The sequence below is a fragment of the Oryctolagus cuniculus genome, chromosome 4 (assembly GCF_964237555.1).
Source record: "Oryctolagus cuniculus chromosome 4, mOryCun1.1, whole genome shotgun sequence".
In the NCBI taxonomy this organism is placed as follows: Eukaryota; Metazoa; Chordata; class Mammalia; order Lagomorpha; family Leporidae; genus Oryctolagus; species Oryctolagus cuniculus.
This window is the reverse complement of record NC_091435.1, coordinates 68,131,376-68,149,633: the sequence shown is the minus strand read 5'-3', so window position 1 is coordinate 68,149,633 and position 18,258 is coordinate 68,131,376. Positions and strand designations below refer to the sequence as shown.

Genomic DNA, 18,258 nt, shown 5'->3' with positions numbered 1-18,258 from the left:
TGCACTTGCCTCACATTTCTTTTAAATTTACATTGGAAGCTTAGACATCTTGTTCCCTAGCAGGTGAGCTCCAGCATAAGTCAGAAAGTCTGTACTGGGATCTAGTTATGCCTCCCAGCATGGCCATGGCCATGGGGCTAGAGGGGGGGAAGGGAAAGGGGAGAAGAGGGGAGGGGAGGGGAGGGAAGAAAGGCAAGGGAAGAGGAGGGGAAGGGAGGGAAGGGGAGGGAAAGGGAGGGAAGGGGAGGGGAGGGGAGGGGAGGCAATTGTGAGTACTGGGAAACTTCAGAAACTATGAAAGCAACTTCCACAGAGGAGGGTGCACGTGCTAGACAGACAGAGGTTTTTTCAAGCACCAGAAATAGTAACAATAAAGACCATACTCAACAATGATGCCTCCCTCTTCCTTTTGGACTGAGCGCCCTGAGGCAGGGATTATGTCTCCCGCCCCTTCCAACCTCTTCTGCTCCCTTCCCCCCTCCCTCCTTCATTCACCCTCAGGGGTTAGCACTGTTTTGCACACAGTAGACTCTCAACAGAGTTTTCAAGTCCAACTTTCAAGTTCAAAGGTGGAATGGATGACTTTGACCTCTGTCAGTGTCTGCTCCGATTCTACTCAGTAGTGTGCAGTGTTCATAGGGCTTATTCATGTTTGCGGAGCTGTCAGTCACGTGTCTACCGTGGGCCCAAAGACCTGAAGCAGGAGCTTCATCTCTCCTTGGTCATTGCCTCCCACACTGCTGATGAGGCTTGGTGCCAACAGAGACAGGAGCCCAGGGAGCTGACGGGCGGGGGTCTGATACTGTGGCTAACTGGCTAACTAGAAGCCAGCTTCTGGAGTGACAGAGGAGGCCTCCCTAGGTTATTGGGAGACCTTCAGTAACTGCTAACCAAGCACGGGGTGAGGGGCTAGGAAAACAAGGCACACTGTTCAAATATCGTAACTCTCTTTCCCAATTCCTGACACAGAGCTTCTAGAACCCCTATAATTTCCCGAGTAATAGGGGTGCTGGGTGCATCTTCTGTTCTAAGATTTGGTCATTGATTCCAGCTCCTGACACAGGGCTGTTCCTAAACCCTTGGAATAGGAGTGCCTTCCCTTCTGGGGTGACCCTGGCGAGCTCCTGGGTGGAGGCTGGGCGCCAGGCACGTTAAGCCATGACACTAAGAGCTGATCCTTCTACACTGCTCCCACCCTCTAAGGAGGAGCAGGGCTGGAGAGGATGTCCACAAGGAAGACACTGTAAAAATCCCTACAATACTACATCTGGGAGCTTCCATCCCTACCTCAGAAGACTTAGATGCCCCTCCTTTGCAGCTATAAAACACACTGTGTGAACCTCAGTAATAGAACACACCACACTGCTTTTTACCTTCCGCTTCCACTTGGACTGTGAGCCCACTGAGGGTGCCAACTTTGTGGCCCTGGCACTTGGCAGGGTGTCTAGCATATCGTAGACCCTCAATGTACACTACATGTGGACACAAATGGAAGACCAGAGTACAAGGAACACTGTCCTCCCGGAGCCTTTTCCCTCTGAATTTGAACTTCAGAAAATTGTGCATCAGAGCAGGTGTTTAGAGTAGCAGTGAAGAGGCTGGCACTGTGGCACAGAGGGTAAAGCCCCAGCCTGCAGCGCCAGCATCCCATATGGGGGCCAGTTTTTGAGTCCCAGCTGCTCCTCTTCCAATCCAGCTCTCTGCTATGGCCTGGGAAAGCAGTACAAGATGGCCCAGGTCCTTGGGCTCCTGCACCATGTAAGAGACCCAGAAGAAGCTCCTGGCTCCTGGCTTCAGATCAGCTCAGCTCCGGCTGTTGTGGCCCACTGGGGAGTGAACCAGTGAATGGAAGACCTCTCTCTCTCTCTCTGCCTCTCCTTCTCCATGTAACTCTGAATATCAAATAAATAAATCTTTTAAAAAAATAGAGTAGCAGTGAAGATACTTGACATTCCACATTGGAGTGTCTAGATTTAATTCCCAGCTCTGACTCCTGAGTCCAGCTTCCAGCCACTGTAGACCCGGGAGACATAGTGATGGCTCCAGTAATGGTGCTCCTGCCACCCACATGGGACAACTGGATTGCATTGGCTTCTGGCTTTGGCCCCAGCCACTGCAGATAATTTGAAGAGTGAACCAGTGAATGGCAGCATTCTCATTCTCTCTCTCTCTCTCTCTCTCTTTCTCTCTCTCTCTCTCCCCCTGTCCTTTTATCTCTCTGCCTCTCAAATAAATAAATAAATAAATAAAGCAATAATAATATCTCACAGAATGCTAAAAAAAATAAAAGGCAAAATATGGCATCAATTTCCTAAAAAACCCAGACAAGGAGTCCCAGCTACTTACTCCCTAGCTCTCTGCCAACTGTTCCAGCAGCACACACGTTCCAACATCAGGAACCCAGTAAACAATGAGTGAGACATAATTACCCTGCTAGTGAGCAGATGAGGCAACTGCTCTTCAGTCATGCAGTCCTCTGGAATCTTCAGCATGATGAAGAACGTTTTGTTTGATGACAGTTCAAGTATCTCATTTTCATCTTCATCAACATACGTTACTAAAGAGAGTGGGCAAGGTGGAAATAGAAAGTCAACACAGCTGCACAACATATCAAACTTCCTTGTTCCCTTGGCTGATGCAATTAAACACACCGTTGAGACCTCATGAAGGACAGAGGTGAACACACAACCAAGTATACGCTGAAATGCCTTCTCCACTCGAGAAAACTGAGTAACCGACAGACGCCTGCCTCCCCCATCATGGAAGCTGTGTTTGTTTCATGTATGCCAAAGGAGTCTCAGATTGCACCGAACACAGCCAAGGGGAGGCGGGAGGGAAGGAGGGCGTGGGAGGAACATGATTGTCTGCCCAGCTGAGCCTGCAGCTTAGCTCTGTACACTGGTGTCAAGGCAAGGGCTGGGGGACAGTAGAGGGAAGGACATGGATGGTGCAGGCTTGGGGGTGGGAGCAAGCGACTTGGGGGAATCACCTCCCAGTCCTGGGCTACCACAGACAGTGAGGAGTGAGAAGCTGACATCACTGAGGGTAAAAGGCAAGCGTGTGAGCCCACGTCTTGAAGACGGGATGGGCATGCAGACGTGGCGCTGGGCCACATTGCACAGAGGAGGAATGTAGATGCACTCTGTTTGGAGGAGGGAGGTCAAACTGCACTCAGCACTGCAGGCTGTGCAGGAATGATGTTCCCGGACAATGAGCTCTGCAGCGCTGCTCAGTTCCAATGACGGCTCGCTAATTGGCTGGCAAGCAGTTAGAGCTGAGGCAAAACCACACCGAGTCAGGAGCCAGGAGCCACAAACTGGCACTAGCTGCCGAGTTGCTCCCCTGGCTCAGTGGCTGGCACATACAGAGGACCACCTCTCTGACCCTGAGAAAAGCGTGGGTGGGAGGAACCAGGTGCTCCTGTTGCCATAGGCTTTTCTCTTAAATCCCATGCTTCAGCAGCATCATCAGCTGTTCTGGACTTTGAAGTGGCCATAGGGGAATAAACTCAGCATTGATGAAGAAAAGAAAGGCAAAGAGAAGTAAGAATCCTGCTACTGATTCCTCGAGGAAATCTGCAAATGGGAGGATAGGGACAAGGAACGTGCAGAATGGGTTTAAGCTTGCAGGTCTGGGATTTCTGCTCAGTGTTGGCTCCTGGCTGAGGTCTGGGAATCTGGATTTGGGGAAAGGGTTCCCATCATGCCCTGACAAGGTGACTCACCATGCCTCTGCTGTTTGTACAAACAATGTGGCTGCTGATGTGACTAACTCCCAATCAAGAACCTGGGCACCGAATCTATAGTGTGCTGGCTAAGTAAACATTTCACATGCGCTGTCACAACCTGTTGTCAGAGCAATTAAGAGAGCCCTGTGCAACTCCACTGGGAGAGGACGCCCCAACGCTTGTTCCTTCTGGATTTCACTCTCATGAATATTTTTATTTAATGCCTCCTTGTGTTGCAATAAATCACAGTCATCAGTCTGACTGTGTGTCGAGTCCTGTGAGCTCTCCTAGTAATTCACTGAATCTAGGAGAGATCCTGGGAACTCCAAACTCAGGGAACGATCCCTAAGTCCCTACTGCTTGTAAGTCATTACATTATTTTGTCTGATAATAAAAGGCATGCCCTCATAGCAGAAAACTTGCAAAGTACTGGAAACTGTAACAAACACATACACATACACACACAATCCTTTAATTGAGTCGTTTTCCCCAGTACTTTATATCCTATGCCCCCCATATATTTTTTATTATAAATCTGAGGTCTTAATGAGTGGGTAGTTTGTGTCTTGCTTTTTGTAGTTGCTTATTGGTGTGGATTCTTTTTTTTTTTTTTTCTGACAGGCAGAGTGGACAGTGAGAGAGAGAGAGACAGAGAGAAAGGTCTTCCTTTGCCGTTGGTTCACCCTCCAATGGCCGCTGCCACTGGCGCGCTGTGGCCGGTGCACTGCGCTGATCCGAAGGCAGGAGCCAGGTGCTTCTCCTGGTCTCCCATGCGGGTGCAGGGCCCAAGTGTGGGGAGCAGGGCCCTGTGGGGAGCAGGGCCCGTCTCCCGCAACATGGCGAAATAAGTACTGAGACTATCGAGACTAGACTAGACCACTGAGACTATTGAGACTAACTCTATGTGCCTGATCTCCCACCATATGGCGCTGAGAGGGAGTAAACAAATCTTACACAGCTGCTTCGTCAATTAGCTGATTCCTGACCCAACCTCTGATTGGAGGAGAACAGCGTGCTCAGCACGTGGGCAGCAGAGCACGGATTGGTGGGAGAGGACTATAAAGGCGAGATAGAAGTGGCGCGGGGGGATCCGCTTATGTGCCGCGAGGCGCCGCAGACATCTCACACCATGCGCCGAAAGAATAACAAGAATGTGGACACACACCAAGTGGAATGCGGTTAGAATGCAGTTAGCACAGGAGCAAACTTGAGCGCACAATGCAGAGTCATTCGCTTAAACAACAGGGTCCGGTTGGTGTCGTTCTCCCGCGAGCCCGCAGAGGAGCGACACCCAAGGACTTGGGCCATCCTCCACTGCATTCCCTGGCCACAGGGAAGAGGGGCAACCGTGTTGCAGTTGATTTCTCAACAATGTTGCAGTGGATTCGTTTCTGAGAGGAGGAGCATGGTGGGGGCAAGAGGCACGGAGTCACCACACAGACCCCAGGAGTCGGGTGAAAGCCGGCTTGAGGCAAGCAGCCCAGAAACTCGTTTATTTCAGTTGGTATAACATCTTATACAGCCAAGACCAGCCAATCTGGTCAAGGGGAGGTCTATGCCCCAACCAGTCACAGCCTGCTGCCAGGCAGGCTCCATTTGCCATGTGAGTTTCAAATCCATCCAATCACAGCCTGTTGCCAGGCAGGCTCCGTTGCCAGGTGGGTTTCAAAGCCATTCCTGAGTAACTGATGCTCGCTTGCCAGTGGCGACCTTGGCATGGCCTTCTTATTCCACCACAAATGGGGACAGAATCCAGTGCCCCAACCAGGACTAGAACCCGGTGTGCTGGTGCCGCAGGTGGAGGATTAGCCTAGTGAGCCGTGGCACCAGCCGGTGTGGATTCTTCTGTTGTTTTTATCATCTCAAAAGCACATGGTTTGATATTTCTTATAAAGATCATTTTAGTGGCTTCACACTGTTCATATTAGGTTTATTTTCTTAAATCTGGTATTGTTTCTTCAGCTTTCCACTCTTATAAATAAATAATGCTGCAATGGACACATCTGAGCTCCATAACACCACATGGATTTCCACAGCAGATATCAATACCTCAGAAGGAACTGACCAGATCCTGGCTCCTTTGGAGCCGGTTGGTACAAGAGGCTTAGGAGGAAGCAAGAGGCAAGGTCCAGATGCAGATCCCTCCAGAAGTTTGCCAGTGAAAGGAGAGAGGGGGAAAATATCTAAATGAAGTAGAAGAAGCCTGATGGAAGACTGTCTTAAAGGACATATGATGCTAGCGCCTTTGAAACATTGAGAAGAACCTGAGCATGCTTAGAAAGAGGAGATATCGAAGGTCTCTGGGTCAGAGAAACCTGGAGGAGGCACCATGGAGAGCGCAGCTAAAATGGTCAGTCTTGGGCAGGTGGAAAAACACTGGAGATCTGAAAGGTGAAACTGCAACGCAACTTCAAGACACTGGGTCTACGGAGGTTCAATTATGTTCCCAAGGACCTTGGCAGCTTACAGACTGTGAATGCTGACAGCCTAGGATTTTCCCGTGAGTCCCCGTGTACTAGGGAGCACTGCCCTGTAAATCTGTCAGTCTGCCAGGACCACGTGATATGCTAAGATGCAGCTCTTCCTCCCAGAAAACAACGCATCCACTTAGCACCGCGTCACTTGGGAAGTCCCTGCTTACATCTCAGTACCGCAGCGTTCCCACTCGAAGCAGGACCTGTAAACTAAGAGACTAGATGGGCCAGACAGGATTCAGGGGAACACACTGGAAGAGGATGTCACGTAAGGGTCCCCAGAGTGTCCTAACTTTAAAACATATTTTTCAGCATCCACCTACTCGTCACAGTTTGGTTTTTGCAATATTCAGAATATCTTGCCCAAACCAAACAAGAGTTTCATTAATAAGATGTTATGCAGCGTCTCTCCCCTCCTGACTGGGATGAATTAATGAAGAAAGGAGAGCCCTTGACGATGCCTAAGTGGTTCTATAAATTATCCAAAAAGAGAATAATTTTGAGACAAAAAAAAAAAAAAAGACTTTTTCAGAGAAGCAGGACCAGTGCTATGGCGTAGAAGGTTAAGCCTCCACCTGCAGTACTGGTATCCTATATGGGAACTGGTTCGTGTTCTGGCTGCTCCACTTTTGATCCAGCTCCTTGCTAATGTGCTTGAGTAAAGCAGCAATAGATGGCCCAAGTGCTTGGGCCCATGCACCTATGTGGGAGACCTAGAAGAAGCTCCCGGCTCCTGGCTTCTGGCTTCTGCTTGGCACAGCCACAGCCATTGTGGCCATTTCGGGAGTGAACAGCAGATGGAAGATTCTTTCCCCACCCGCTTCTTTTTCCTCTCCCTATCTCTGCCTTCCAAATAAATAAATAAATATTTTTTAAAAATTCAGGAAAGAATTTTTAGTGAGGATAGGACAATGCCATAGGTATAAAAAGAGGTGGAACAGGGACTTCCCTCTGATGGTCCCAGCTTCCCCCAGAGGAGCTCTGTGGGCGCTTCAGAGATGACAGTAAAATGACTCAGCAAAATAATCACAATATTAGAATCCTACAAGTAGCTGCAAGGCTATAAAAAATCTGACTTCAGGGGCTGGCGCTGTGGTGCAGTGGGTTAAAGCTCTGGCCTGAAGCGCCGCCATCCCATATGGGCACCGGTTCTAGTCCTGGCAGCTCTACTTCTGATCCAGCTCTCTGCTGTGGCCTGGGAAAGCAGTAGAAGATGGCCCAAGACCTTTAGCCCCTGTACCCATGAGGGAGACCCAGAAGAAGCTCCTGGTTCCTGACTTCAGATTGGCTCAGCTCTGGCCGTTGCGGCCATCTGGGGAGTGAACCAGCAGATGGAAGTCCACTCTCTCTCTCTCTCTGCTTCTCCTCCTTTCTCTGTGTAACTCTGACTTTCAAATAAATAAATAAATCTTTTAAAAAATCTGATTTCAAATTCTTTTAATAAAAAAAATTTTATTTTTTGAAATTTTTTAAAAAATATTAGAAGAAAATATAATAAAATATTAACAGCATAGATGGCTTTTATGAGCATCTGAACATGTATTATTTTTGAATGCAAAACATTTTAGGTAATTACCAACTTTTCAGCCTTCCCTGGAGGCCTAAACATTGAAGGGCCGAGTTGCCAAGTAAAATCAATGTATGCCCTTGAGCCAATGTTGTGGTGCAGCAGGTTAAGCTCCCACCTGCAATGGTGGCATCCCAAATGAGCACTGGTTTGAGTCCTGGCTGCTTCACTTCCAATCCAGCTCCCTGAAAATGTGTCTGGGAAAGCAGCAGAAGATGGCCTGAGTACTTGGGCCCTTACAAGACATGGGAGACCCGGATGGAAGTCCAGGCTCCTGGCTTCAGTCTGGCCCAGCCCCTGCTGTTGTGGCTATTTGAGTCGTGAACCAGTGGCTAGAAGATCTGTATATGTTTGTCAGTTTCTCTCTCTCTCTCTCTCTGTCTCTCTCTGCTTTTAAATAAAATAAATAAATCTTTGAAAAATAAGTAAATGTATTATCTTGATTTTTAAAAAAAGTTTGAAAAACCTCTCTTACATATTATCATACACTAAAGCACAAATTTACAATCAAATTTACAATTTATAATCAAATTCAAAGTGAAGGGGCTGGTGTTGTGGTATAGAGTTACCCATATGGGCACCAGTTTTAGTTCCAGCTGTTCTATTTCTGATCCCACTCCATGATCCCACTCCTTGCTATTGGCCTGGGAAAAGCAGTAGAGGATGGCTCAAGTGCTTGATCCCCTGCACCCATGTGAGAGACCCAGACGAAGCTCCTGGCTTAAGCCTTGGCCCAGCCCAGGCCGTTTGGGTACTGAACCAGTTAATAGAAGATCTCTCGATCTCTCTCAATCTCTCTCACTCTCTCTCTTTCTCTCTCTCCCTCCCTCCCTCCCTCCCTCCCTCTCCCTCTTTCTCTCTCTAATTCTAACTCTGCCTTTCAAATAAATCATCAAAAAAAAAATTCAAAGTGAAGTTTGTACAAGTTCAAAAAATTTTTCCCTGCATCTTATCCTGTGATCTTTCACATCCCTAGAAAAACTGTTAAGGGAAAGGGAATGCCTTCCTCTTCAGTTTGCTCTTTGTGAGTTGAAGGGATTAGATGACTCTGTGAGAATGGAAGACAAATCATGGGTCTTGTGTTTCAGAATCCTGAATACTAAGCCACCTGTTGCGTCATCCTTTGAGAGAACCACAGATTCCCCACAGGCAAATCAGCTGTGATTTTGCAGTAGAACCAACTGGTTGCAATAGGACAGGATTGCGTGACCCAATTCAGTTTCAATATCCACCATGTGGATTTAACGTGAAGAAGAAGTATCAAGGCTCACACCAAAACTGTTGTCCTCAGCAAGATGGAAGAGATACGGGATCTTTTAGCTTCTTCCTACCCAAAACCTTCAGGAATCACCCTCCTCACCTAAACAATGCCTTTGCTGCCTTAGGGGACAGAGTCCCTGGCCAAGAAACTTCCATGCTGTAGACTGACAATATCCTCACGGTTTTCCTGTTCTTTCAGGGACTAGGAAACATTGAGACAGGAGGTTAAGGGGTTGAGAGAAAGGGAAACAGAAAGTGAATGGCAAACGTAGTTCCTAAGGAGAATTCCACAGCACCCCTCTGGAGAGACTCAGGGGCTCCCCATTCTTGCTACCAGCCTAGGCCTGGGTTTGCTACTGAGAGTCCAACTAAACCCAAATCCTCAAGAGGATTTTTTGAGGCCCATCACCTCAGGAGAATCCCAGGCCCAATGAGCGCCTCCTTACCATCACCCCACACACAAAAAGTGACTTTCTTCTTCCCTTTTTGAGACTGAAACGACTGCCCACTGGAGGGTGCTCTATTGCTATGAGTACACTGTAAAAAAAGTAACACCAGTAATTATAAAAACTGGAAACTACCTAAAAGGGTTTAAAATCACATGGAAGATTCCATCCTGCCACCATAAAAAAATGACCTGAAGAATTTCTCACCACCTGGCAGAAAGATTGCAGTGTAATATTAACATCCCAAAGATAGGCCACATGACTAAAGAAAAATCTGACTTCAAATTATTTCTAAAGCTAAGAAAAGACCAAAATAAAATCTATTGAAATATTAGAAGCTGGCACTGTGGCGCAGCAGGTTAAAACCCTGTCCTGACAGTGGAGGATGGCCCGAGTGCTTGGGCCTCTGCACCCACATGGGGGATGGGGAGGAGGCATCTGACTCCTGGCTTCGGATCGGCGCAACGCACCGGCCGTGGCGGCCAATTGGGAAGTGAACCAGTGGAGGGAGGACCTTTCTCTCTGTCTCTCTCTCTCACTGTCTATAACTCTATCTGTCAAATAAAAAATTTTTTAAAAAAAATTAAAAAACCCTGGCCTGAGGCACTGGCATCCCATATGGGTGCCAGTTTTAGTCCTGGCTGCTCTTCTTCCAATACAGCTCTCTGCTATGGTCTCGAAAGCAGTACAAAATGGTCCAAGTCCTTTGGCCCCTGCACCCACGTGGGAGACCCAGAAGAAGTTCCTGGCTCCTGACTTCAGATCTACGCAGCTCCGGCCATTGCGGCCATCTGGGGAATGAACCATCAGATGGAAGACCTCTCTCTCTGTCTCTACCTCCCTCTATAACTCTTTCAAATAAATAAAATAAATCTTTTAAAAAAAGAAATACTAATAACATAGATGAGTTTATTGGTGACTGAACATGTATTGTCTTTAAATTCAAAACAAATTATAAAAGGACATCATACATGTAAAGTATATAGTTACTACCAGATAACCTTCTGTTTTACACACAAACATAACAGTTACTTTTAAAATAAGTTAAAATAATGACAGCTTATAGGTAAAGTTTTTTCTAAAACTCTTCAAATACATTACTCATTATTTTATTATTACAGTAACATTAGATGGTATACAATAATTATTTTTGCCAAATTACACAGAAAAAAAACCTTCAAATAAGCAGGTATACTAAGATGTAATAAAATATAGTGCTTAAGTGAAAAATTTAAGACACATCTTTAAGATCCAATGAGCTGAGTTTAAAGTAAAACATTGATCTCCATACTTTTGGGGTCTATAAAATTAACAAACAACAAACAAAATGTCATAAATAAAACAAACAAGAATTATGCATATCTCCCACTCATACAACATATTCCAAGCCAGATTTAAATCTGCAGCATAACTAATGAGCAGCCACGAGCACATCTTCCATTTCCATGTAAGCCACAAGCCTTAAACAAGTTCTTAAAATCACCTCAGTCACACTTCCATCCTCTTACCTCCAACAAGACACAAGCTTATGATGATCACTACAATGAGACCCAGGAAAACGGAGGCGATGGCCATCCACAGTTTACACCTTCCCACCACGTTCTTATTGCAGGAGCTCCAGGGATTTTCCTTCTTGCCCTAAAAAGCAAAGGAAGAATGCGAGGCAATCATTGGGTTTAGGGGCGAATGATACGGACATGAAGACAGCAGGTTCCAGACCTCAAGGGCTGCACGCTGCTCAATCAAGTTTACACAAAGCTGCATGGGGTGGAACAGAGCCTCTGGCACTCTGGGGTGGAAAGGTTAGAGAGGATTTTTGCAGAATGGGTTTTTGAAAGCATTCCAAGCCCAAGAAAGACTGAAAGACCATCCAGGGTGTTGACTCAGCAGAACTGGCCAGCAGACGAGTTCAGGGTGGGTGTCAGTGGCAAGTAGTGAAATTGAAAGCTACATAGAGTGAAAGGTTGCAACATACTGGAGAGGGTTTGATCACTGCCAGCGCAGTTGGACCATCTTGTGGTGTGCACCAGTGTCCTGTGGAAGGTTTGGGGACACAAGAGCTGAATTAAAAATTAAGGGTAAAATGATGTGTAGTGGGGGCCGGTGCCATGGCATAGTAGGATAAGCCTCCGCCTACAGCACCAGCATCCCATATGGGTGCCAGTTTGAGTCCCCGCTGCTCCACTTCCAATCCAGCTCCCTTTTAATGGCCTGGGAAGGCAGTGGAGGATGAGCCCTTGCACCCATGTGGGAGACCCAGAAGAAGTTCCTGGCTCCTGGCTTCATATCGGCCCAGTTCTGGGCATTACAGCCATTTGGGGAGCAAACCAGCAGATGGAAGACCTCTCTGTCTTTCCCTCTCTCTGTCTGTAACTCTGCCTCTCAAATAAATAAAACAAATCTTAAAAAAAAAAAAAAGTATGGGTAGTTTAGAATGGACAAACCAAGAAAAGAATGAACAGGCTAGTGCTGTGGCCTCACATTCTATGTTAAAGGCACAAGACAGTAGGAGAGAGCTGCAGCAGGTGTAGTGAGGCAGACTGTGTGGTCAAAATAAGCAATCAGAACTGCTGTGGTTAACAGAGCACCAAAGACACTCCACTTAATCCTAACTGGCCTTCAAGGTATGCATTAGCCCATTTCAAATATTCCCGGACTAATCCCTGCTGTGTGTCACTAGAGTTTCTCCCTTTTGTGCACAGCCTCCTGGCCTCACTGTGAGGACTTTCATGAGCTTGCCTGGCTGCCTTGGAGGAGTCCCACTATCTGAGCCCCACCTGGTGCACCATACCTGAATAGACCATGGGATATGAGGGAAGACAATAAGAGCAGAAATGTAGTTCTCTATCTGACATACCTGGTTGGATTCGAATCTTGAAGGCAGATAGCTTTAAGCAAGCTACTGAAGCTTGCAGGCCCCAATGTCCTGAATTGTAAACCACAGGTGCCCCTCCAATTGTGGTGGAATTACATCTTGATAGACCCATCATAAACTGAAAATCGCGTAAGTCAACAATGCATTTAATCTACCTAACCTACTGAACATCTCAGGTTAGCCACACAATACACTGTAGACTACTGGTTCTCTCCCCTAGTCACAGTATGTGGTTGACTGGTAGATGTGAACTGCTGCCACTATCAGCATCATAAGAGGATATTGGATACAGGGCAAAATGCAAGTGATAGACAGGGGAAAGAAGTGCTAACGTTCTATTGCACAGTGGGGTGGCTACAGATAACAATAATGTGCTTCCCCCAAGTGTGTGTGTGTGTGAGTATGTGTGTGTGTGTATGCTAAAAGAAAGGATTCCAAATGTTTCCACCAAAAAGGAAGGACAAATGTTTGAGGAAGTACATATATTTGCCCTGTACTTATATTTGTGTCAAAAACATCACACGGTACCACATAAATATGTATACTATCATGTGTCCATTAAAAATTTTTGAAATAAACAAAGAAAAACTTAAAAGCATATATTCTGAACCTTTGTTACTTTCACACCATCATCGTAAAGTTGAAGAAGGGTAAGCCAAACTGCCATGTTGGAAAACTTCTGTATATAAATACTAAATCTAGGGTTGCTGTAAAAACCATAGAATACGGTACATGAAGCATCTGTGAGACAAATATTAGGCACTCCACCAAGGAGAACAGTCACCCCTCAGACACCTGATGCACAGGTGACACGAGTGCACAGATGACACAGGTGACACTTCGTTCCACAAAGCACTTGCAGAGGCCGGCTCCTGAATGGAAACAGTGCTTCATTTCTACCCGGTTCTTATTTTGGTGGTGGCCAGTAGGAAAGGAAATGGGTCGTCTGCATTGAGAATGCATTTCACACTTTCTCAGAGGTTCCAAGACTGGCTGCACTTCAGTATCACCCGTGGAAGAGGTTTTCACTGACTTCAGGCCCACCTGCACCTGTCTTAGGGGAGTCTTAGGGGAGAAGGCAGCAGGCCCTGGCTTGTCATTTTAAACGTCTCAGAGTGAATCAGCTGTTTTACTAGGGTTGCGACCTCTGGTGTGAACCCTCCCACCCTTTTGTGGAAACCCTCTTCCTCACCCAGTACATGAGCTGTCCCCACGGTTCATCTGCTGCTGGGACTGACTGCCCTGTGTGGTTTCATTCCAAATGCAAACAGAGAACGGCTTTATCTTCATAGGTAAACTGAAACCACATAGAGGGAGGGTTCTTCAACTTCCCCATTTTACACCACACACTTGGGCCTCCCAAGTTAGAGGCCCTGAGTGCACCTTACAAGGACTCTTGGACCCAGCCTGTCATGTGTGATGGGAGCACCCAGAGAGAGGAAATTAGTCTTCAGTGGTTTCTGGAGTCCAGGGGTAAGGCCACCTCTCACTCCCGCTGAAGGCTGCAGAACTGCTCCAATGCCACGGAAGCCAGGGGCTCCAAAAAGGACATGGGAAAGAGAAGATCCAGTACAAGGAACTCTGGGGGACAGACACATATGTCCCCACTTCAAGAACCACTGCAACCCAAATAAGCCTGTGCTGTTTTCAGCCCCTTATATAAGTGGCAGCCAAGACCATAAAACTTAACACCAAAGGAAATACAGAGTCTCAAATAAGCCACAGGATGAGCATCAGTGCACTTCTTCAGCCACTTAGGCCTGCTGCTGTCCCTTAGGGATCACAAATTAGGACTCCTGTGGTTTGAAGAATCATTAATTAGTCTTGAGACTTCCTGGAGGAATTCAGCTCCGACTGACACAGCCTTACATATGGGAAATGCCACTTCCTGGTCCAGCCCAAGGCTGCCCATCTATAACCCAGCATGCCTCTCTGTGCTGTCCTCAGCCCAAGAACAAGACCACTGACCACCATCCCTTACATGATTAAGGGATTTTTTTTTTCAATATATTCAGTCAGTATAGAGTGGTCTGTCCCACTCCCAACAGAGCAACAACACACAGTGCTTCTCAGTTGCCTGCACATTAGAGGCAAATGGGGGGTAGTGCTTTTCAGAGGGGTCCAAGACGATTCCCATGTCCCCTGAGGCTGCAGAAGCTCTGACACAGCGCATGCCGTCTGTGCCATCTCAATCGCCCGTAAAACTGGGTCACAAAGACACAGTGCCTCCTTCAGCGGCTGCTTCATTCTCTCCTGCCCAAATTCTGGGTCATGAGGAGTGCCCACAGGCAGTTTCTTTCACAAGGTGCTTTCCAGAGATATTTGTAAGCCGCCCTTTTCATTCTGTGCTTGCATGACGGAGCTCAAGAATCCTCATGGATTTCCTCTGAACACTCCACTCCCCCAGATATTTCGCCTCTTCAGGTAAATGTGTAAATACATGACCCAGGATCCTGCGACAACGGCAGGACTACCTGTCTCTCGGATCCAAGAAGCTTGCTTCTTGTTAACTCATTCAGGAGCAGGTGTTAGGTAATCAGGGAAAATTTGCTTAGCATACAGGAAAATCTATACTTCCAAATCTTCAGTGTGGGATTTAATGCACTTGCTGTTTGATCCAAGCACAAAAGAGCCAGTTGATTTTTATCCTGAACCGAACAATATGTAGCAATGGAGCTAATTTTTAGGTAGCCCATTCCCATAAGCCTTGCCTACCTCAAAAGCACCAATTTACTGGTTTAATATTATTCTAATGATGCTGTCATCGCTTAAAATGTCTCTGAGATTTCTATTTGAAACCTGAGTCAGAGCCCACGTATGAGCCATAGAAGGAAACTAGTCCCACCTCATTACCATAATTTCTTTTCCACTTTTGACCTTGTGTTCAGAGTGGCAGCAGGCAGAGTTCTATGGCTTGTATCCCTTTCCCCCAGTCCTCAAACCTAGATCAAGAGAGGAAAAGAAGTTCTTTCCACTGTCTTTGCATACTCTTGCAGCTCAGCTGTGCCAACCAGGAGGACATCACAGGGTGGGATGTCTATTTCCTGTGACCCCAGAACCGTTCCCTACCCCTCAACATCCACCCATCCACTCATCCAGCACCAACTCTTTCCATACTCCTATTTCACTTAAATTACAATTATAAATTACCTAACTTAAAGAAATTAGCAATATCTAATCTAGGCAACTACAATAAGTGAGTACAAATTATAAGTCACATTATATATTTAAATGATCGAGACTAAACCAACAGAAACAGCGTAGGTGACAGAATGTCTGAGTTCAAACCTCAGAGGCAGCACTGAGAATATTTGGGCATTGAGAGGCTCAATTTTCAGTTTCCTCGCCTGTCAAATCACAACACTGACAACATTCATAAATGCACTTATGTATCACAGGTGTTTGGCATATGTAGGTACGCAACAGGTGCACAATGGAAATATAGGGAATTAAGCTGCATTTGAAAATGGAAATCAGTACACAGTTTAAGCAGCTCCAAACAGAAAACTCTCAAGCGTCTGAGTTCTGTCCTGTGCAAGCCAGTATGCTTAGTGACCCTACACTAATTGACTTTCCTGAGTTTAAATGCATGTCAGCTCACTCTTCAAAACAAAACAAAACAAAAAAATTACCACACTGGGTGATGGGTTGTCACCTTTAAAGATTTTTCCTGCTCAGGCATTTCTAGAATGTCCTCGAGTGCTCACATAGCCCTTGGCCTTCACTCCCTTCTGTTGCTCACCAGAGCTTTCATACTGAGAGACCTACAAAGCTACCTCACAAGGAAATCCAGGACACCTGTATAACCTAACAAACAAGGAAGTCTTTAGAACATGAAAGAGCAATCGCTACGGGGCAGGTGCTAACCAATTGGAAAACACTGACACCTACATGGGTATCACGTTCTACAATTCAACTGTTTTCCACCAAGCACCGCCAGGTCTCACAGATGCCCAGCTGGGCACCTTCCCTTTCCACTTTTGACAGCCTTGGCCCTGGACCACAGCTTACAGTGGTGAAGCTGTCACCACAACTCTCATCACTGGACTTAGTTTCAAAACATGGAGACTTGAGGTGTCCTGGGTCTCTCTAATGTGAAACAGGGATCTCCAATTCCCAAACCTCTGCCTAATGCTGTATGGCTGAAGACACTGGGCCTGGCGATCAGACCATGGGTGTACACTCTTCACTCTTCCCAGGTGTTTATATTTCATTCAAACATAAAGTGCCCAAGTACTCTCTAGGATACCAGTAAAAGCAAGCTTTTCAGGAAAGCATACAGAGCCATATTCTGAACCTCTGGATTTCCTGTTTGTCCCCAAAATCAACAGTTGAGTGGCCAAAAGGGGCAGGACGGAGGAGTGGGGCCTGGTGCCATCAGGCTCTTTATACAGTTCCTTGTACCCAGTAAACCCCAAGCCAGCGGTGGGAGTTAATCACAAGGATGGCCCAGAATTCAAAGTCTCTGATGTTTTACAAGCATTTGATGGGAGCCTATACTGTTGCCACCACCGCTGGAGTTGAATCAGAAAACTGCTCGGTCGAAACATCACGAGGGACTTCCTTAGGGATCCAAAGGAGGCGACAGCAGAGGGGGCTTGGTTCCTTGGGACAAGAACTTTGCAAATATTTCCTCTGATGTGAACACAGCGAGCTCACCCCCTCCCAGGCCAGCTCCAGGCCCCTGGCTCCTGCGGCTTTCTCCCCTCTCCGTCTTTCGGCGGAATCCGAAGGCCAGGCCGGGAGAAGACAGAAAGTGTTCGTGTCTGGGGCGAGGAGCGAGGACGGTGGGTGGGGGATGGGGGCTAGGGAGCGGAAGGCGGGGTGGGGGCCGGAGTTGGAGAGGTCTGGAGGGTTGAAAGGAGGCGGGCGAGATCCTAAGGAAAGGAGTTGACTCCGTCTATGACCCTCGTTCTCACTACTTGAAAGAGAAAATAAACTTCATTAAAGAGCCCAGCTCTATCCCGGGGGAGTCTGGTTCTCCAGAGCGGCGCGGCCACACCCCGCACTGGGGTTCCCGGAGCGCGGCGGGGTCGCGGGCGGCGCAGGGGCCGGTGCGGGCGGGCGGGCGGGCTCGAGCCCCGGGCGTCGGAAGCTGCCCGGAGAACGCTCGGGAACCCCGAAACTCCCAGCTGCCGGGCCCGTCCCACCGGCGCGCCGCGGGCACCTCACCTGCGGCGGGCAGGCCTCCTCCACCGATGCCGAGATGACCGTGACCTCTCCACTGAGAGGCGTCTGCTCGTCTGACTGCCCCCCGAGCACCGAGAGCTCCAGCTCGTCTCGGGCCGACGGGCACACGGCCGCTTCCATGGGCCGGCTGAGGAGGGCTGAGCTGCTCTGCCCGCGGCCAGCGCCTACACACCTGAGGGCGCAAAGTCCAAGGTTGCCCCCCCCCCCAACCCCACCCCGCTCACACTCCACCCACAGGGCGGGGCGCGCCGCAGACCTCGGGCCGCGGGAGGGGCGAGGCAGGTGAGCGGCAACGCTCACCCAGGGAGGGAGGCCCTCCTGGCCCCTGCAGGCTCCCGCGGCTGCGACCGTGCCCTGCCGCGTGCTCCCGAGCGACGCAAGGCAGTTTTTCTGGTTTGTTCAGGGCGCTGCCTGCTATGCCTTTCCCCGTCCTGCAGAGGCAAACCAGCTCTTGAGACTGGCTGGGGAGCGGGCTGTGGAGAGGAAGTTCCACGGAGGAAAGTCTGTCTGATACCCCCGGAGCTGTCAGTTGCTGGGACTTGCCCCCGTCCTCTCTGCCTGGTAAAATTTCGTCGCTGAGTCAACAAATAACTCCGCACCTTCGACTGCGTGCCAGGCATGGCGCTAGGTTCTGAGCACGTGCAGATCTCGCGCGCACACAGACACACACACACAGTTCTCTTAGGTCCAGAGTCAGACATGGTGACGGTATTGAGTGG

The 18,258-nt window shown here is 48.0% G+C and overlaps 1 protein-coding gene across 1 annotated transcript in view; it reads right to left on the bottom strand.

Moving 5' to 3' along the window:
* C4H3orf52 (chromosome 4 C3orf52 homolog) overlaps nt 1-17,744 on the bottom strand; it is a 29,328-nt gene extending 11,584 nt beyond the window's left edge. Inside the window, exons 1-3 of the mRNA XM_008266960.4 lie at nt 17,522-17,744; nt 10,983-11,112; nt 2,430-2,557 (exon numbers count right to left, since the gene is read on the bottom strand). Coding sequence (XP_008265182.2) covers nt 2,430-2,557; nt 10,983-11,112; nt 17,522-17,659 — 396 coding nt within the window. The 5' untranslated portion in view covers nt 17,660-17,744. The remainder of the gene's footprint in view (nt 1-2,429; nt 2,558-10,982; nt 11,113-17,521) is intronic.
* Between the last annotated feature and the right edge of the window lie 514 nt (nt 17,745-18,258).